The 21750-nt window shown below is 49.7% G+C and overlaps 1 protein-coding gene across 3 annotated transcripts in view; it reads right to left on the reverse strand.

The window, feature by feature from the left end:
- Positions 1-503: 503 nt before the first annotated feature.
- The window catches only part of CNGA3 (cyclic nucleotide gated channel subunit alpha 3), a 45151-nt gene continuing 23904 nt past the window's right edge, over positions 504-21750 (reverse strand). For 2 of the 3 annotated variants that reach the window (XM_057309332.1, XM_026517618.4), the window contains 4 exons: positions 21240-21419; positions 10405-10512; positions 8129-8235; positions 504-5169 (listed from right to left, as the gene is read on the reverse strand). In XM_057309332.1, coding sequence (XP_057165315.1) covers positions 3761-5169; positions 8129-8235; positions 10405-10512; positions 21240-21419 — 1804 coding nt within the window. In that variant the 3' untranslated portion in view covers positions 504-3760. Of the gene's footprint in view, positions 5170-8128; positions 8236-10404; positions 10513-11759; positions 11829-18054; positions 18106-21239; positions 21420-21750 lie in introns of all 3 variants that reach the window. The other variant, XM_057309333.1, reaches the window with a different exon arrangement.

Here is a 21750-nt window from a genome sequence, read left to right on the forward strand (position 1 = left end):
GGCAGCTGGATCCAGCCTCCTTTGGGAACTTCTTCTGGGACTCTCCAGGACCAGTCCCACCACACAATGCCCGTTTTCAGATCATGTCCAAAGTCCTACCTTTTCCAAATTCCTCTGAGTTTCTATATTACCAGTAACCGCCAGCAGCCTCCCCCACCTTCAGAGGCCTGAGTCGCAACTCTGAGGGGCTCTCCTCTGAGCACCCCCTTTCCTTTGCTCCCGCAGCCCCAAGGGTAACAGCTGCTTTCTGTAGTTACTCTCTCTGGTGAACCCTACAGCTCCTTTTCTGTTCTCTAAGCCCTCTGATGCCTGTTCAATTAATTCCTTCTATTAAATTGTCTTTGGTGAAACACCTAACATATTATATATTTTCCTAATTTGTTCTTAGATTCTGATCTGTAGGTTATTTCCTTTTTTCTATTAAAAGCAATGTGGTAATAAACATTTGTACATGCCTCTGGGTACACATATCTGAAATTTTTCCCTATAATATGGAGCCTATAATTTTTCCTATAATATGGAGAAGACTGCTAGGTCACAGGTATGAGAATCTTCAACTTTACTAGACAAAATTCACGCCCTGCATGTCAAAGAAGCATTTTTATTTTCCATTTTGTTCATTACAGTTTTTGTTTCACCTTCCCTTCCTCAGGGTATTACTAATGGCCCTGAGACCGAGAGGGAACTGCCTTGGCTTCTATTTCAGAACATCCTGGAAGAAGGGTCTGAGACGGACCAGAGTTTGCTGATAAAGCTATAACAGATCCCTGGCCCTGTTTAACTTTGAGAGTTGGTAGCAACAGTTCTCCGAGGGCCAATGCTTCGGAGGGATGGAGCAGATGTCTCTCTTAATGAATCAATTGAGTTACAGATATTTTCAGACACTTTTTATACTGGTCACTGACAAGATACCCTTGTCCTGCTCCTGTGTCGTTCCTTGCTGTGTAGCAGCTTCGGGACTTTCTAAGCTTGAGGCGCTGAGATCTTGGCCAGGCTGGGTTCTCCAGAGCCAAAGTCCAGTCCTCTCATTCCAGGTCCTGCCACCTCGCACCTCCCTGGGGTTCTGCCAGGGAGCCTGCATCCGTCCACACCTGGAGGGGTGCTCACCAATATTTTCTTCCCTCCCTGTCTCAGGGACTTTCTCTCTTTACACACACACACACACACACACACACACACATGCAGACACACACACCCTTCCGTGAGCTTAGACTCCCACAAAAGGCACAAAGAGAAGCTGTCTCCCCATCTCCCAGCATGGCTGCCTGTGGCTGAACCTGGGGCAGTGAGAGGGACTGCCTCCACTGGGCAGCCACAATGGCTGGGAGAACACAAACCTTGTCTCAAATTCCACGACAGTAAACAGGAGCCCTAAAAACAGCCAGGGACTCAACCTCCCCACAATCTTGGCAGCTGGAGACTAACTAGATGAAACCATACTCATTTATCCCTCCAGAAAAACAATGTTATGTTTTCTGCACCCAAGCGGTTTCACAGGCCATGCCCATTACACTGTGCTATTTGGAAGTTTATTCACAGTATCATTCCCTGCGAGGGGAGGTGGGCAGTATCGTTTCCATTTCTCAGGTGAGGAAAGTGAGGCCCAGAAAAGGAAAGCAACTTGCCTGAGTGGCGGTGGTGGGACTTGAATGAGCTCAGGCTTGACTCCCCAAAGCCCGCATTCGAACTTACCACCGGAACTCCTTGGGCATAAGCAGTGGAAGAATCTGGGGACGTGCTTACTAGTCAGCCTCCTGCTTCCTGTCCACTCATACTTTCCCAAACTGCCCGAATACCCCCCACGGCAACCTGGGACAGACGATACCAGGACACTTAGCATCCTGCCTGAGACCCACTTCTTATATACTTGCATGGTTTGACTTATTTGCTCTGACAGATGTGGCAGCTTTGGTTGCATTTTCTCACCTGCTTCTGGCCGGGCACATCCCCTCCCACGGAGTCCGCGCCATCCCCTCCTCCCCAGCGCCTGTTTGACTTGGGAAGGTAGGCTCACTGCCTTAGACGCATATCCCACAACTGAATCTCCCCTTTGACAAAATATGAAGCAGGAGTCATTCTATATTTTCTTAATCCAGGTTTCTATTTTTCCTGTGCAAATATAAACGTAGGCATAATTAAGAGTTAAGGCTTTTAAAATATATGCATTTTGAGAATACATTGCTAGTTACAGTTTGCTGATGATATGAGCTTGGAGCACATCTTCCTTTCATAGTCCTTTTAAATTCATTTTTGAAAGTTAAAATGGTTAAATGATCTGTAATAAAAACCAGAAGAGACCCATATAAATCCAAAATACGTACTTGAAAATGCAGCACCTTTTGTATTAGGGCCCTGTTATGTAGCAAATGGGTTATAAAGTCAGACCACCAGAGCCTTCAAAGTTCCTGAAGCAAAATGGGGCATTTTTTTTCTGAGAAGAAAGAGGAAGAGGAGGAAGAGGAGAAAGAAGAGAAGAGAAGAGAAGAGAAGAGAAGAGAAGAGAAAGAGAAAGAGAAAGAGAAAGAGAGAAGGAAGGAAGGGGAATGAAGAGAGGGAGGGGAAAAGAAGGAGAAAGAGAAAAGAGAAGGAAACCTGCATCAATGGCTTCTCTGCATCAGAACAATGACTCACTTTGGGTAATTTACATTGTGTATTTAAGTGAAGGATGAACCATTAAGGTTATAATCCACAATCATAGAACCCAAATATAGAAATACCTTATACAATGGTAATGGAATTCTATTTACTGGATTAAAAAAAGAAAAAAGCTAGGTCCTGTACTGGGCACACTTTAGCCTAGTGAGACCTTTGCCACTGGATTCAATTCCAGGGGAGAGTGAGGCTTCCTCTCTGAGCGGAGAGGCAGTTTGCAAAGATATGGCCTAAAGGTCTGATCTTCTAAAACTTCTACTTGTCAGCTTTGCTTGACTGAGAAGGCTGAAAGGCTTGCCCCTGAACACAACTCTCCTCCTCAAGCCAGAACAGGCTGCCTCTGTTCCTGACTCAGGACTGAGGGGAGAGGCTGTCTTTAAACCCCTTTGGTGAGTTAGAAGGAGATGTTTCTTGTCCTCATCGAGATGTTCTTTTCTGTGAAACAGATTCCTGTTTCACAGGGGCTGGAGGGCAGGGAGTCGGATTTGTATCAAAGGCTCGAAGTGACCTCAAATGGGGCGACTTGGCTTCATCCCTTGTGCTCATCACAGCACAACCAAAGGCCAGAATTTCTAGAATCCCAAAGAGCACACAAGGAGAAACCAGATTCAGAAATGTGCCCCAAACTGTCTCGTGTAAGGTTGAATTTCAGATCCCACATCGCACTTCTAGCTTCTATTACATCTCCCTTATCAGAAGGTGGTGGCGTGGGGTGTGTGTGGGGGGGTGGATGACTAAATAATCTTCCATTTACAAGAAAATAAAGTTCAAAAGTCTAAAAATTCCCCATGGATTAAAAAAATAAGTGTTCTGTGCCCACACTTTCGTATGCGTGGACCAGAGACACCTGACACCCATACAAAGCCCTGCCTCATGCCGTGTTCCATGCGGACATCACAGTGGCCTGCCACTTAACTGGGACTGACATCATGAGCCCTGAATGAAGCTAAGTGAGGAAACTGAGGCTCTCTCCCGGGGCCACATGGCTTGCAAAGGGTAAGGAGAATGGGAATGCAACCCCACCGAGTCCTGGGCCGTTCAGCTGTGGCCACAGTGCATCACACCAACGGCTGACTCTGGGAAACAGGACACGGACCTCTGCCTTTCACTATTGTTTGGTCTCTGTTTTCTCAGCCTCCCCAGGAGCACACCCGTCAGACAGAGGGTGGCTCCCACAGATCTTCACCTGGTTTTCCAGGTGACTGAGACGCTGCTTCACCTTCATCTGGGTGGCGTTGTACTCGGCCAGGAGCCGAGCAAACCTGGTCTGCAGGGTGTCCAGGGAGGACTCCAGGTGCTCTACCTTCTCCTCGATATCCTTGGGGTCCGCCCCGGCCTTGGCCACGTCCTCGTCAATCAGGTTGTCCTTCATCAGGATCTGCCGTCCCTTCTCCTCCAGGGCCTTCTTAGCTTCCGGGTATTCGGTGAGAGCCTCCATCAGATCATCCTTGGAAAGGCAGAACAGGTCTGAGTAGCCGATGCTCCTGATGTTGGCTGTCCTGCGGTTCCCCGACTTGCTCCCCTTGATGTTTAAGATGCTGATCTCCCCAAAGTAACTCCCATCGCTGAGGACCACGAACTGGGTGATGCCGTCATCCGCCACCACAGCCAGCTTGCCCTCCTTGATGATGTACATCTCCCTCCCGATGTCCCCCTTCTTGCAGATGTAGTCCCCTGGGCTGAACACTGCGGGCCGCAGCTTGAGCACCAGCTCTACCAGCAGCCCTGCCTCGCAGTCTTGGAAGATGCGGACCTTCTTCAGAGTGTCCAGGTGCACGTTGATGGCGATCTCGGCCTTCAGTTTGTCTGGGAGACTCTTGAGCACCTCTTTCTCATCCACCGTCTTCTTGTTGGCCCATAGGTAGTCAAACCACCGGATCACCCGTGTCTCCAAGTCCTTGGTCACCTTGCGGAATTGCATGTACTGCTTGATAGAGTCAATCTTGGCCTGGAACTCGGCCCGTGAAGCATTCATGTTCGAGATCATGGAGCCCACGTTGCCAACAATGGTGGCAAAAATCAGGACGCCCACTAGGAAGTCTATGACCACAAACAGATACTCCTCGTCTTTCACAGGGGGTGGGGTCTCCCCGATGGTGGTCAGGGTCAAGGTGGACCAATAGAGACTATAAATGTACTTCCTGGAGAGGCGTCCATACTCTGGGTTTGAGATGTTTGGATAGACCCAGGAATCTGTCCCAAAACCAATGAACTTGGAAATGGCAAAGTAGATGCAGGCATTCCAGTGGATGATGATGAGGATATACAAGACCAGGTTCCCGATCCTGAACAAATTGGGGTAATTGGTCCTCGTCTCTGTGCGGTCGAAGAACTCAAAGAGCCGGGCAAACTTCAGCAGGCGATTGAACCTCAGTTCTGGGTAATTTATACCCAACTTAAAATAAGCCAGGTCTGTAGGGACCAGAGACAATATGTCCAGCTTGAAATGCACGGTCTTTGTGTAATGCTTCCACAGCCTCTGGCCATCCTTGACCATCAAGCCTTGCTCAAGGAAGCCTAAAGAAAAAGATGGAGGTCACTTGGGCATTAAAGAGGCTGTTTTTTTGTTTTTTGGGTTTTTTGTTTTTTGACCGTGGCCTACAGAAAAACATTTTACACCGTAACTAAGAAAGACGTGGTTATACATACGTGACAGAAACAATTTCAAAAAACCACATTTACCTATTACTACAAAAATGCACTCTGATATTTTCTCGTCTATAATGTTCTGACCTATTTTATTCAGTTAAAATGTAGAATAATTGGGTAAATTTGAGTGCAGACTGCTGTTAGATGATAGCAAGGAATGTTTATTAAATTTTAAAAGATAAATGGATGTGTTGTATATATACATTATTTAATATATATACTATATAATGAAATATATATGTGTATATATATATATATATATATATATATATATATATAAAGTTTATTTAAGTAAGCTCTACACCCAGTGCAGGGCTTGAACCCACCACCCAAAGATCAAGAGCCTTATACTCTTCTGACTGAGCCAGCCAGGAGTCCCTGGACATTACATTTTTAAAATGCATCCTTTAAAGTTAGAGATACATGTTAAAGCGGTTACTGTCTGAGACTGGCTTTAAAATACTCCAGCCAAGAAAAGGGTGGGGGGGGGGGGGAGAGAAGAAACATTAGCCAAATGCTGGTAACTGCTGAAGCTGGGTGAAGGTACATGGGGGTTTATAATACTACTGTCTCTGATTTTGTGTTTGTTTGGAAATATTAATGATAACCATTGTAGAAGTGCCTGGCCTACCAAACGGATTTCACCAGCCACTAATAGGGCCTGCACGACCTGCCTTTTACAAACATTGCCTAGGGAAGCCGTAGTTCTCCTTCCTGGCTGCACATTTCTGTCATCCCAAGAGCTCTGAAAACATATGCAGCTGAGATCTGCCCCCGAAACGTGAGACTGGCCTGGAGCTGAGCTGGACATCAGAGAGTCGTGAGGCATTATTACTGGTAAAATCAGTCAAGTAGGCTGAGACTTGTATTCTTCTTCTTCTTTTTTTTTTTTTTAAACATTTTCAAACATGCACAAAAGTAGAGGGAATGATATGATGAATGTCTTTTAGATTTTGGTTAAGCATCAGACTCATACTGAGGGTTCTGTGAAACCCAGAGTCTGGGCCATGCCCACAGTTGGTTCCATAGGTCTGGGGTCTACGTCTAACGAGGTCTGGGTGATCCTGCTGCTGATCCAGGGCCACCGTTTGAGGGCTGGTGGAGGCGGGACTGCCCCCTTTGTGAAAAGCAAGCATCAAGTTTCTTGTCACATGGGAGGGACACCCCGCTTCCCAGGCCCCAATTTCCTATTTCATTTTTTGGTTAGCATTGTATTTGTTGAGTACCTAGCTCATTCCACAGCACTCCTAGCACCTCCGGGCTCCTCCCTACTTCCTTAATAATGTCCTCTCTTGATTCTGGAGATTTTTTCCCCTTTCGAGTATGATCCATGGCCGCTTGGTTTCTGTGCCTACCAGGCTTCCCCTCTAGGCTTCCTGCTGAATCTTAGATTGTCAGCGATAGTACCCAAGCGCAGAAACGGGTGAGATCCCTGTCTGAGCGGGGTAACTGGTCTCACTGAAGCTTTGTTGAAACAAGGATAGCTGGCTTGATGAGTCTGGCCACCCAGGGAGCTCTCATGTCTCAGTAGGCTTATGTGACCACGAAGTGGCAGACCACCAGGATTGACTAAGTTACTCCTGCAAGCCTCCAGCTGCATACTTGAGGTCGTCTTCTTCTTCTTCTTCTTCTTCTTCTTCTTCTTCTTCTTCTTCTTCTCTTCTTCTTCTTCTTCTTCTTCTTCTTCTTCTTCTTCTTCTTCAAGATTTATTTATTTATTTAAGAGAGAGTGTGCACGAGCAGGGGGAGAGACAGAGGGAGAGGGAGACAAGCAGACTCCCTGCTGAGCTGGGAGCAAGGCAGAGCCCGATCCCAGGACCCTGAGATCATGACTTGAGCTGAAATCAAGAATCAGATGCTTAACAGACTGAGCCATCCAGGCTCCCCAGAGGTCTTCTAACTTATGATGCTGGGCACCGTGTAGAAGCAGGGGGCGCTGGTCTGGCCCTGCCGGGTAGTGACTGTGGACTTTGGGCCAGCATCTCTGGGCCTCAGTTTCTAAATCAGCAAGATGGAGATAGTCCTGCCTGCACTTCCTGACTCATGCAGCAGTTCTCATGAGAAACCAAGAGGTGCTTGAAATGCTTTGCATACCATGAAGCCACGTGAAGGCTTGCTGCTGCAATGTGGTGGTATTTATGATGACAACTATGGCCTGGTTTTTAGCTCAAAAATCTTGAAAGTGACAAGCCAGGCCCCTGCCAGCTAATGTGATGTCTTTGTGCAGATTAGAAAAAGGTGCCCCAAGGATACACAGTTTGGACCCTCAGACATGGGGGATTTTAGCAGTCACTCACAACCAGAGGCGATCTGAGGAAGTCATCATTCACCTGGGCCCTGTTTCTGATTTTATTCCTCCATCTAAAACCAGAGAGTAACAGGACCTGGATCCTCCAACTTTCTGGGGAAAGGAACTCCAAGATGGACGGAGCTCTCCCTCCTGTTTCTCGCCACATTGAACTGTCGCTGCTGGAGGGGTTCTTTGAGAGATGACAGTTTGGCCTTCTTATTTCACAGGTGATACAAATGAGGTCCAGAGAGACAACTCGACTTGCTCAAGGTCACACAGTTTGTTGGGACAGCAGAGACCAGAACCCAGGTATCCTGACTTCGGCTAAAGGGTCACCGCAGAAGGAGCTTACAGCAGTACGACACCCTCACTGTTGGGCCTTCCCCAGACCCGCCTGGGCTCTCGTGGTCAGAGGGAGGTAATGCCCACCATTCTGGATCTCAGAACCTGCCCTGTGGTCCCCGTGGTCCCCCTCCTGATGCATGAGGTGGGTCTGTGGCCTGGCGCAGAGAAGTCCCTGGGCCTGGACCCACTCACCTGTCCGGGCTCGCACCAGCACATCCAAGCCATAGAGGACATCTGCCGAGTAGTCCAGGACCAGCCACAGTATCACGTGTTCAGACTGCAGCTCATCGAAACAGGCCCTAAGCAAGCGAGGGAAGGAGTGCGCATGTCCGGGGCCTGGCTGGAAGCAGACGCCAGCTCTGGGCTGAACACTGCGGCCTTCGTCTTGGTCTCAGGCCGGCCTGCACGGTTTGTGCCCCAGCGATATCACCCCAGGCTCTGATGAGGAGACCCAGCTCTGGGAAGCTTTTCTGGCCCAAAGACAGAGCCCCAGGCCTCTCAACAGTGAGCTCTGGGATCCCGGGAGGGGCCGTTCTTCTAGGCCTCACGGGTGGAGTCATGTGCTGAAACGTGGCGCTTGCCCTTTCTGGGGTCAAATGCCAACAAAACTAGAGGAATTTCTCAGAAATTAACAACTAACAAGCCAGTAAATATTTTCTACTTTCTACATCCTTCTGCTCACTATCACTCATACAGACAGTACCTCTCAGATACCCCTCTTCACCTCAAAAGAGCAGCCCCTGGCTGTGTCCCCACCCTGCAGCTGGCTCAGCAACCTGAGCCCCCCGCTGCCTCCTCAGAATAGCAGGTTCCTGCAGCCCCAGCAACCCCCCCGCCACAGGAACAGCTTGCCCACATATCCCCATCCTGCAGGTGGGCTAGAGCAGCCCCAAGTTCTCCCCTTCTCACTCCCACACTTCTGCTCAGAAGAGCAGGAGATCCCCCCCCCCGCCCTGCTCAGATAATCCCAAAAGCCCCCACTTCCACTCAGACAGTAGTATGTCTCCTCGCCATCCCCAAGAAGCAGCCACTGTCCGTCTTGCAGGCTTGCTCAGGATTGTCACAGTGTCCCCTGGCTCTCCCCGCACGCCCCCATCCACCTTCAGAAGAGCAGCAGCTCAGCCCGCATCCTTGTCCTGCAGGCCTGCTGGGAAGGGCCCTGAAGCCCCCACTTATTCTCAGAGAGTAGCAGCTCACCTCTCATCCTGCCCTGAAGCTTGCTTGGAAAAGCCCCAAAGCCTCCTGCTTGGGTCCAGAAGAGCAGCGGCTTGCCCCTCAGGCCTCCAACTCCTTGCTCAGGAACTTCCCCAAACCCTGCCCCCTCAGAAAAGCAGCCTCATCCTCCCCGTCCAGAGCGCCCAAAGCCTCACCTGCCACAGGAAGGGCAGCGGCTCACCCCCGCACACCTGCCTCGTGGGCTTGCACAGGAAGGCTCCAAAGTGCAGCATCAGGAAACACGACCTCTTGTCCCTGCATCCTTGGCCCGCACCTGACTCATACGCCACCCAGACTCCCAGCAACCCCATCAGAGGAGAGACAGGTATCCCTACATCTCTCTCCTACAGACTTTCTCAGAAATGCCCCAAAGCCCCTGAGAGAGCAGCCTCCTGCCCTGCCTCTCTGTCCTGCGGCTGGCTCAGGGATGCTCAAAGGTCCTGTTTGCCCTCAGAAGAACAGAGCCCCTCGGCACCCTCCCCCCATTCTGTAGGCTTGCTCAGGGAAGCCCAGGCCCCCAGCTTACCGTCAGAGAGCAGCATCCTGCCCCTGTATTCCCAAGCAGCAGATTTCCTAGGACACCCTAAACTCTCCCTCCCCCGATCCCTTATTAGAGGAGTTAGCTCACCCTGCACCTGCCTCCTACAGCTCGCTTAGGAAAGTTCCAGAGCCTCCAGCTCTCCCCCAAGAGCAACAGCTTGCTTTGCATCCCAGAAATACATTTGCAGGGAACTTCCCGAAGCCCACAGCTACCCTCGCCCTGCATCCCTGTCCTGCAGGCCTCCTGAGGAGCACCCCAAAGGCCCCGGGTGCCCTCACAAGAGCAGCAGCTTGCACCCCAGCATCGCAACACAGCTTACAATCAGAGAACTGTGCCCTGCCCCCGCATCCTTGTCTGGTCGGCTGCTCAGGAATGCCCAGTCCCCACCTGCTTCCCCTCAGAAGAGTAGCTACTCGCCCCTGCATCTTCCTCCTACAGCTGGATTAAGAATGTTCCGAGGTGACAGGACCCTTGCTGTCATAGCAAGCACAGGTTCCCGCCAGCGCTTCGGGGAACTCTGCTGCTCCTCTTTCATATCCTTCGTATTGATGGAGAAGTGGGGACACTCAATTGATTGGTGGCCGCATAGGGCCCAGAAATCCAGCCCCCTGAGTGGGACCCAGAGCTCTGTCTTGAGGCCGGACTGCCCTCACCCTTCCCGGCCCCTCCACCCTCACCCCCTCCTTGTGTGGAGACCCTGCCCCGCCCCTACCTGCACACCAGCAGACACCAGTTATAGAAGACAGGCAGGGCAATGACAGTCAGCCAGCGGTAGTACATGTTGCTGGACGGATCCACCACCACGCTGTCCTTCTTGTTTCTGGAAACACCGACACACAAACAATGCAGTGTGTTGAAAGGTCACAGCATTGGACAGTCTTCGAGATCTGGTTTAGCTTAGAGACCCAAGGGCAACTGCAGGCTAAACTCGAGGGACACGTCCTGTCAGTCTCAGGGGGTCACATCGGGTGTCCCTGCCTGGGGGGGACAGGCTGGGAGAGGGCAGACTGCGGAGGTCCTTCCCTCCTAGGTCAGCTCCCCAGGAAGCCACAGTTGACGATAAGATCATGGTGGGGACATTCCCATGTGCCCATGGTATCACCCACGTCCTTCAGCATGTTGGGAAAAAATGCAGCGTGGTAATGTTGGAACCATCTGGGGGAGCTCTGTGAAAACGCTGATTTCCAGGGCCCACCCAGACCCCGTCCAGGGCTGGGGCTGGAGATGTGCACTTCAGTGGTTCTGAAGCAGTGCATTTGGGAGCTAACTGCATTTGTGCAGATGATCGGAAGACTCGCGTCCAACCGCTTGGATCCTGCCTCTCCGTCAAAAACCAACTAGGCTAGGAATCATCTAGGTTGTGTGGGCCAAAACCGAAGGAAGCAATACCTTAGGGTGCTTTCTGTGTTCATTTTCAGGACTTCCTGAGGATTAGAGTTTAGAAGTGGTGCTGGAGATTCTTCTTTTTTGGGGGTCCATGAGTCTTCTCCCCCACCCTGTATGCCCCACAAGCTAGCCCAGGCCTGCAGAGCTGCTCCCATGCCCCAGAGGAGACCCCCGGATGCCTTTCACCTTTGCCTTGACTCAGCAGGTGCAAATCAACAGCTCACTGACAGGGCTTTGGAATGTTCTCAACGCACATCACCACTGGGTTTGGAGTGAAGTTTGAGAATAGTATCTCCTAGTGCCCAGGAGTAGGCCTCAGCTTACCCCGACTGTACAGACAGGCAAAGGGAACGTGGGGTGGGGGTGCACAGGAGCAGGCTCGCAGGGACAGCCCCTAATCGCTCACCCAAGGCTGCAGACAGCCCTCTCTAGCTGTAAGCCCCCTCTGGGTGCTCAGGGCTGGGGCAGGACTCTCCCTGCAGTGTGGGCCCCACACACCATCCCAGGAAGCCTGATCCCCACCTGGGGCAAACTGCTTTCCCGCAGCGCTAGGCAGCCCCTCTCCAGGGCCGATGCCAAGGTCTGACAACACAGTTCCTAGACTCCCAGGACCAGGGGAGGGGCCAGGCCTGATGTGACCTCTGCACCCCCTTGTTGGAGGCAGCTCTCCTCAGTACTTACTCCTCTTGTTTTGTGCAGTTTTTCTCTTTCTCTTCCTTTTTCTCCTTCTCCTCCTTTTTCGCCTTGTCACTGGATGATACAGGGGGACATTTAACAATTTTCATAGGCCAAGGACACTACCACAGTGGAGAGGGTGGATAACGGTCACCAGGAGAGCGCACGGTGTAGGAAATGGATATTTCTAGCACACGGGGATGAAACGAGGTTACTGATTTTATTGCTATTACTCTTCCTGAGGTTTGAGGTAAACCACCCCATTAAAGCAAACACTGTATTCATTCAAGTATACGTAGTGGTCCCGTCTAACGTTCTACAATTTCTGGCCAACTTTCATGAGCCCCTAGGAAGTCACAAAGAGCTTGAGACCAGAGCCATTTTGAGGTAATGGGAAGTGAACCCACATCCAGACACAGAAGGCGGAAAAGTCACTCGGGGTTTCGGAAGTCACATGTAGCTCTTTGTTCTGGAGGGAAGGGTATGGCTTGCTGGCTGTTCTCAAAACCCACCTGTGTATCAGGTGAAAGCCTGGCCCTCGATGAGGAAGCCGGGAGGCGAAGGGAAGCATTATACACACAGGCAGGAACAGGTTTGCCATCGAACAGCAGAGCTTAGAGTTGTCTGAGGCAAACGCAGCCATGTTCAGACACTTATCCGGACGTTGCTGGACTGTGAGGCTGGGGGCTAGGTAGCCCCCTTCCATCCACATCTGCAGGGAGGTCCTGTGGGTGCAGCTGTCTCCTCAATACATGGCTTTACTCTGCTTCCTCTTCTTTATGGCATATCTTTATGGGTTAGCACTGATATGTGTATATACATATATTGTCAGTTAATAGTTATACTAGTTCTGCAAGGCAGGCATTATTGCCCATGGAATGGTTGAGGAAACCAAGCGGAAAGGTAAACAACCCTGGGAACCTTCCAGGGAACCCTCCAGAATCATCCACATATCTCTCTGATCCCCCTAGTCCTCAACCTGGAAGGAAGCCCGGGTTGAGAATAAGCACCCGTCCATTAAACGCTCACTGAAGAGGACCATTATACTTTACACAGCACTTGCTAAGGAAATAATCAAAGATGGGTGCAAACGTGTGTATGGAAAAATAACCACTACCATGACTTCTAACCGTCAAAAGCATAAGCAGTCCAATCCTGCAGCAGGAGGAGATTCGTCAACAATGGAATTCTATGAGGCCCCCCGAAAGGACGCTGTGAGAGAGTATTTGGTGACACAGGAAAACGTTTCTAATATTTTGCCAAATTAAAAGCAGCCTGCAAAAAATGCTCAGAATAATAGCTGTGTGAGTTTTCAAATCGGCACCAATGTAGTGGCTTAAAACAACCCAAACGGCAGGTCTATAGGTCAGAAGTCTGGCATGGGTCTCCCCGTGCTGCAGTTGAGGCGTCGGCAGCACTGTGATCCTTTCTGAGGATTCCAGGAGAGAATCTGTTTCCTGCTCACTTGCATCGTTGGTGGAATTTCAGCAGAGGGCCAACATCCTCATTCTCTTGCTGGCTGTAAGCCGAGGGCATTCCCAGCTTTTAGCGGCGATTGCAACCTTGGTTCATGGTGTGCTTCTTCTATGGTCAAAGCCAGCAACAGCAGGTGAGTCCTTCTAGAGATGCCATCTCTCCGGTTCTCTGTAGCTGGAAAGCTTCTTCACTTTCAAGGATGCATGTGATTAGACCAGGCCCACCTTGATAATCCAGGTTAATCTCCCCATCTCAGGGTCCTGAAATTTAATCACATCTGCAAAGTCCCTTTTGTTGTGTGAGGTAACGTAGTCACAGGAGGTGAGGATTAAGGCATGGACATTTGGGGGAGCCACTGTGCCACCTACCATAGTTTGTCCCTCGGCCTTCAAAGACTTATGTCCATCCCATGGGCTAAATGCATTCACCCTCATTCTAAGATCCTCCAAAGTTTCATCCCATTATAGCATCAACTCAGAGTCCAAAAGTATCATGGAAGTCTCATCAGCTCAAAAGTCCCAAGTCTTATCATCTGAACCAGGTATGGGTGAGACTGTGGGTGTGAGTAGCTCTACTTGTGAACCTGTGCAACCGAAACAAATCATCTGCTCCAAAGATACCAGGGGAGGGCAGGTATAGGATATCAGTTATAGGTATTCCAGTCAAAATGGGAGAAGACCCAAGGACAAGAGAGTGACTGGTCCCAAGCGATTTTGAAACCTAGCGGGGCAACAGCCATTCTGTCTCAATGCCTGAGAGTAAATCCTCTGTGGTTTTCACGCCTCTGCCCTCTGGGCTCAAGGATCTGCCCTCGGAGCCATCCTTTCTTTCTCCTTAAAGGGAGCACCTGTCTGTTTGTAGCTGAATATTCTAATCAACCTGTTTCCTGCATGGAAAATTTAGGGGTCCCACAGTCTCCCTCCACTTCATGCTGTTTCTGCCCCTTCAGGTCCAAGCTGGCAGTGTTTCTGCTGGTAGAAAATCTTCCAGAACATTTCGGGTCATGAACATCAGAGGGATTCACTGTGCTAGACAAGTGGCTCATCCACAGATCTGTCTGAGAAATCCCTGCTCTATTTTTGGCTTCTGCTGGGATGACAGAGGGGAGCTATGAGTCACACCCTTAATCTCTTCAGGGAGTCTTCTGTTGAATACTCAGAACTTTTGATCTTTCTGAGGTATTAGCAAAAGGTTGTTCAACCACACCCTGGACGTTTTCTCAAAGCACGCTTTCCTGACAGTTAAAAATTTAGTTATCTTTTCCATTTGAGTAGGCTGAGAATTTCCAAAATCGCAAAGTCCTGTTTCCTTTTTGCTTACAATTCTTCCCTCAATGTATCTCTTTCCTCTTGGGTTTTACCGACAGCAGCAAGACGACAGCAGGCTGGACCTCAACACCTTTGGTTGGAAATACCCTCAGCTAAGTACTCAAGCTCATGGCCTACTGGTTCTGCTTTCGCCCGGCCTGCGGGATGCAACTGCACTGCTTTCTGCCACCGTAAAGCAAGAGTCCCCTTGCTCCCTTTCTCTAGTTCCCACAGGCTGCTCCTTTTTTTTTTTTTTTGCGAGTCCTCACCACAGCATCCTTAAAGCCCCGGGTCCCTACTACTAGTCTGTTGATAACCATTCAAGCAACAAGGTGCTTGGGCAATTTAGGTTTTCTCTATAATGCTCCTCATTTCCTTCTGAGCACTCACTGGCAGAGTCTTTAATATCCATATTTCTACTACCAACCTATTCAAAGCAATCTAGGTTTTTTGGTTTGTTTTTTATTTTTGTTTTTTTTAAGAATGCTCTGCAGAATTCTTCTGGAGTCCGCTCCGAAGCCACTCCCACATCGTTTGGTATTTGTTTCAGCAGTAGCCCCCTCCTGGCGTCCAAACCTGCGTTGCTACTTTTCTGTCACTGCCATGACAAATTACCGTGGACGTAGAGGCTTAAAACAACCCAACTGTGCTATCTCATAGTTCTGTAGATCACAAGTCTGGTGTCAGTCAGACTGGACAAAAATCAAGGTGCGTGCAAGCTGCGTTTCTTTCCAGAGGCCGGGGGGGAGAATCCGTTTCCTGCTCACTGGGGTTGTTGGCAGTGTTCTGCTCCTTGAAGCTGTAGGACCAAAGTCCCTGCGTTCTTGCTGCTGAAAATGGGCGGCTATTCCCACCTTGGAGAGGCTGCTGTATTCCTTGCCTGGTGTCCCCCTTTCTCCTTCTTCAAAGCCAGCAATTACTGGTTGGGTCCTTCTCACATTGAAAATCCCTCTTCCTCCTCCTTCCTTCCATCTCATCTCACAGACCCTCTCTTCTTTCCCCCTTTCTGCTTCTAAGGACTCATGTGATCACACTGGGCCCACTTGATAATCCAGGATAATCTCCAAGGTCTTCAAATTTAATCACACTTGCAAAGTCCCCTTTGCTATCTAAGGTAATCTCTCCACAGGTTCCAGAGATTAGGATGTAGCCATCCTTAGAGAGGTGGAGGTGAGACTGTACTGCTTACCTCACTAGTCAGTATTTATTGGGCACTTACTATGTACCAGGCACCGTTCTGAGCCCTGTACATGTATTCACATATTTAGTGTTCACACAACCCTGCAAGTAAGACATTAATACAAACCCTATTTTACAAGTCAGGAAACTGATGCACAGAGAGGTCAGGTAACGTGCCCAAGGTCACAAAGCTCTTTGTGGCTGAATTGGGATACAAATGCACTTAACCAGCATATGTATATATTGGTAATATATATAGAGAGAAACGATATATATTGATCGCCATATATATATATATATATATATATATATATATATATATATGTATGTGTGTAGTTGTAATAATAAAAATAATAGTTATTATATACAATATATAATAATTATAGTATATACCAGTATATACATTATATATTTATATGTAGTATATTCTTTCTATCTATCTATTCAGTATATATAGAAAAACTTGGAGGGATATTTCCCAACACGTTAAGAGGGGTTATCTCTGATAATGGGATTCTACTACTAAAACGAAATATATTTTTTGAGGGTATATGCTCATGGGTGCTTTTCTATGTTTTCCAAGCTTTGACAGTGAGTACATGAATATATTGAATACAAATTTAAAAATATTAAACTTGTTAAATGAGAAGAGCAAGGACAGTCATCTGTCCTCTTGAATCTACCATGAAGTGTCCCTTGAAGGGTTTTCTGCCACTGAAGTCTTAATGTCAAGGCACCAGCAGAGGGCGCTGCCCACAAACTTATCAGGCATGCTTGGACCCACCGGGAGTTTAATCACACCAGGCCAGAATGTGTGGCTGGGGGTTACAGGCCTTGGGCTTTCCCCTTTATCAACCTGCTATGGGCCTATGAAAGCACCAGCGCCATCCAACTGCATCCCTGAATCCACCCAGCACTGCCCTGAAAGACCTATACAGAACCGCAAAACGCCAGTTTGGGCTGGGAACAGTTTGCTCCGGGAGAGTGAAATGATTCAGGACCAATGAGACTAAGTGAAAATGCTGGAAACATGGTGGAGGAATGGGGAAGGACGTCCATAAGAATGATTTCTGTAACTCTCTGCCCAGATTGTCACATTTTGGGACAGTCCCCAATTTTGTCCCTCTGTCCTTGGCCTGCAGTGTGGATCCAGGATTTGAACCCATCTGAAAAGATTTGTAAGAGCCTGATGTAGCCAACACCCCTCCCCCCTCATCCTCGCCTATAACCCAGCCCCAGAACAGAGAAGGCTAGAGACCCCCAGGACCTCTGTCCATGGTTTCCAGGGCCCTGAGCCCTTCTCTGACTGTGGGACTCAACACTGGGGTTTCAAGGGTGTTTAATATCAAGTTTGGCTTTAGATCAAGCACATATCACAATAGCTGCTATTTTGCAGATTAAATAACTTCATTTATCTTGACTGCTGGCGTTTGCATCTCTGGATTTGATATCCACATTTATGCAAACAAAATGCAACTAAGTTTCATCAAAGGAAATGAGAAAAACTTCTACCCAAGGAAAAAAGGGAAATAGGAAAAAGCTTTCACACTTCTCTTTCAAATGGAAGTCAGGAAATTCAGATTTCTTGCTGATATTGATGTTTTTTTCCCCTAAGCTCCAACTAAGAGTTCTGTGCCCACGCCCATGGTACTCCATAAAGAAGGCTGGAGAATGGTACACACACGTGCTAACACACGTGTATGATCACACATGCACACGTCCTCCCTGGGCTCTTGAGGGGCACTTGCCAGAATCACACCTCAAACACACCTGCCAGCTCAGCATCTGGTGATAAAAAGTAATTACAGCAGGTCACCATTTCAAGAGGCTATTCTCTGGAAATATTTAAATTTCCTCTTCCCACTGTCCTGATCACACACTCCAAACTGGCCCGGATCAGCCTGAGGACAAGGGCATTTCCCTGGGGCACCCTGGAGCTTGAGGTCGTAGGATGGAAAATGCATTCTCATCATGAAGGAGAATATCCACAGCTCTGTAAAGGAGCTCCCAGTTTGCACCCTCAGATGCATAATGATAGAGGATGTCAAAGCTTAAGGCATTTATGGAGTTCAACCCTTGGCATTATAGATGAGAAACGTGAGGGAAAAGAGAGAACATGACTTGCTCCAGGAAGTCATACAGACCAGGTTCCTTCCCCATTTGTCCACAGGGATGGAATTTGGATGAAAGGAACAGGATTCTAGTCTAGCTGTGTTCCGGGACGGTGGGAAGCAGCCGCGTTTAAGCAGGAAGGAGGAGCTGGGGCATCTATGGGGAAGAAGGTGGCCAGTGGGACGAGGGGAGACGAGGGGGCTCTGCTGGGGAGCAGAGGTACTCACTCCTCTGAGTTGTTGCAGGTGTTGGTGTTGTTTCTGGCCAGCGGCCAGCCACTGCAGGAAAGTAAAGAGAATGCAGCATGGGAATTTGAGCTCAGTTCCAACTGCTGGGGACCATTCCCCCCAAGTGATTATTCCGGTACCCCCCTCCCCTGTCCCCTGGGCCTTTCCACACAGCTCGAAGCATCCGGAACAAACATTTTCTTGTGACTGGTTAGCTCTAGTAGCTCTAGTAAAGCCTTGTTTGAAGAGAGGAAGAAGATATGGCTAAACTGAGTCTTCTGAGTAAACGAGAGTTGCTATGTGAATGCCACCCAATCCTGGCCTCACGTTCCACTCAATTTCATTCCGTTTAACCATGTGCCCAGCAGTGTGCCGGGAGCTACCAGGGGCACAGACAGGAAGCCGAGGTGCACCTGCCCTCCGGGTGCACGCGGGTGAAGCGCGCTGAGCGCCTTCCGAACGCACATGCGCAGCAGCCGCAGCAACTCCCCTCCTCTGCGCGGGGGGCCCGGCTCTCAGAAGGCGCCCTCCCCCCACCTTGAAAATGCAATCGCAGCAGCTGCTTCCGACTTGCGGGCAAAAAATAGACCGTGGGCAGAACTGTCCCAGTTTTGAGTCTATCCTGCCTTGGGCCCCTGTCCCCACATTAATCTTAACACTTCCGGGCCTGCCATCCCTGGTCTATGTGAGAATTGGGTAGAGCGTGGAGGCTGGTTTTGCACCCAACTGCACGTTTATTTAAAGCCGAATCGCACAGTCCTTCTTGGTGTGAAAGGCATTATCTCCTAGTGCTCAATTGCTATTACGCGCGTTATTTTGACACAGCTAGTTTAAGAACGCCGGCGTGGCCTCACAGCTGCCTGTCATCACCATAGACCATTCCAGAAGATGGTCAGGACCAAAGCCAGTGGCCAGTGATACTCCTGCCTGGCTCTCAGGGCGCCTCTTCTCTTCTATGATGCTGAACATCGAGCCGAATGTCATTCTGGTACTTCTGTTCACCCCTGATCAAGTCTCCCTCTCACCATACAGGATGTGGCTCTAACTGCTTGTTTGGGGGAGAGGTTCTGATCATCAGAAAGTCCCCCAAGGAATTTCCCAACCCCTGTGAAATTGGGAAAGAAAGTGTAGCTCCCTGCGATGCAGTGGCCTGTATTTACATCTCTTTGTCTGGGGTCTCTTATAAGAGGCCAAGCCAACAGAATAACCAAGACCTGTCTTTGCATACATTCTGCTTTGCCAATGAGATTCGCCTGGAAAATCCACAGTCTTCCTCCCCCAGGAAGCCTCCCTGATTGATCAGCCACCATCCTGAACCATCGCATGCACCTACCCACTCTGAACCTTGGTGAGTGACCAGGCATCCGAGGTACAGTCGGGACCTGGCCCTGATGGGGTCCTAGCTCAACCCACTGCTCATCTGGTCACATTGGGAAGTGGACAAGGAGGCCAGTGTTCATCTTCATTAGGCTAAGGTTGTAGAGAAGATAACTTCATCGTGTTAGCAAAGGAAGTCTCTGCATGCCCACCAGGAACTGAACCAGTCTGGCTGGCTTGGTAGCAAACCTCTCTCCCCTCCTCCTCCTCCTCTATGTTCTCTTCTTCCTTATCTGCCATCCCTCCTTTCTTTCTGGCTCAGTAGCCAACAACACGCAGGCCTCACAGTCACGGAGCTCCCTCTCTGTCTAGGATGCCTGGTCCTGGGACTTTGGGATGGCCCTGCACACGTCCCCACCAGCACCCAGGCCCATTGCAGTCCCTTCCCAAGCCCTGGTGAAAAAGTGAGCCCGAGAATGCCAGGACTTTGCATCTCAGCAAGCAATTCTCATGCCTTTCCCAGCAGGCAGACTAAATGTGGCTCTCCTAGAGTGGTTGCTAGCAAGAAATTTCCTTGAACTCTCATATTTTATCTTAAATATGCTTGTACAGCTTGCAATCTACTGCAGAATCTATAATAACCTCTAACACGAACATACACACAGGGCGGCAAAGCGGAAGCACCAGGAAGATCCGTCCTGCTTCCTCTGAGGCTGCATGACCTTCCCTCCCCAGGGGCCCTTGGATGCCTGTTTGAGCCCCTCGCACCTGAGCCCTTCTTCTGCTCATTTGACAGAAAAACTCAAAGGACTTTCTCTAGCAATTATATAGGGACCATCTGTTCTGCAACAACAGTGCTTGTGTTCACCTTTACAGCTTATAAATCTTGGCATTACCTAGAGAATTCAGCCAAAAGGTCTAAGCCCCCTTCTTCAGAATGCAGATTCTGAGCAAGACGCCTCCTGTTTGAGAGGCTTAGAGGCGACCAGCCTCCCCCTCCGTATCTCACCTCTCCTCCTCTCCAACTCCTCAGAGTGTCCTAAAGAGACCTGCTGCTGCTCCGTGTCACTGGATCCAATCTGTGGTGGCCCAGTGGTCTCCCTGCTGAGCACAGGCTGGGGAGACTTCCCAAGAACAAGAGAGGAGGGGAGGCAGCAGCTCTGTGTGTGGGGTGTGAGGGTGGGGGGTGTAAGTCAGCACCTGCAGATTTCTCTCAAATGTCTGCACCAGCCACGGCCCCCAGTCAGGTGGTGGGCCATGCATGAAGATGCTCGGGGCCTTTATTCTGCCGACCCTTCTCCTACCAAAAAGCAAACACTCTCCCCATGCCCGACTCTACCCCCACCTACGCTCCCCACCCCCCATGGTTCTTATCCTGATCTGGGATATGGATGGCTCCTCTCGAACATTCTGACCAACCTTCAGACTTTATTGTATGTAAACCTATGCATAAAATTGTGGGTACCATTTAGGTACTCCCAAGGCTTATGGAATAAAGCCCCTGGTTTTTAGTAAGGTGGGTCACGGTGCAATTTAGGATGAGGGTCCTTTGATGGAGACAGATGGGTGAGGCCAGCATCCCCAGATGCATCTGAGAGCACCAATTCCAGGGGGCACTGGTGGGAACTCTGTGCATGGTCAAAGGAGGCTGGGGACTCTGGTTGAGGGTTCACTCCTCAGTCCTTCTTGGACTCGGGGGTGGTGACTGTTGGAGCATGCAGTACTTCCCCACCCCAGACACCTCCTTCAAGGTCCAGGTCGCAAGGCTGGTGCTCCAGGCCACCCACACAGGGGATCTAAGCCGCAGGCACAAAGCAGTGTGTCCTGCTCCACTCCCGCCTGGTGCGGGCGACTCATCCCTTCCTTACCTTCTGCCTCCATCTGGTGGCTCCTGGTTGCCCGCATTTGGTTGGGCATTGCTTTCTCGGCTGCACACCTCCTTGAGCTCACCTCCGCGGAAACGCTCCAGGAAGGAGTCTGTTCTCTGGGCCTCATGGTGTAAGTGCCTGGTGGCCCATGCTCGCAGTGAGATGAACAGGCGAGACATCCTAGAAGGACATGGACAGGGAGCCAGTGCAGAGACGAAGGAGATGGAAAGCCCTCTTTCCCAGGGCTGCGGCGGAAGCAGAGATGAGTGGCAGGACATGGGTCCCGGGGATCCTGGGCTCAGGTGTGCTTCTCCACTCTGCCGGGGTCTTACTCCCTTCTCCTCCATCACCTGCAGTCTGGGGCAGAGCTTTCTAGATAAGGGACATTGTTTTCATTTTAACTTTGTCCTTTTAATACTTGGACTCTGCCAAAGGCATGATCGTTCAAATGGGGGCATTAGCAGCTTTTCTGCCTATTATTCCTTTTGTAGGGCTCTTTGTTATGACCGGT

Source organism: Ursus arctos, unplaced genomic scaffold (genome assembly GCF_023065955.2).
Source record: "Ursus arctos isolate Adak ecotype North America unplaced genomic scaffold, UrsArc2.0 scaffold_8, whole genome shotgun sequence".
Taxonomy (NCBI): Eukaryota; Metazoa; Chordata; class Mammalia; order Carnivora; family Ursidae; genus Ursus; species Ursus arctos.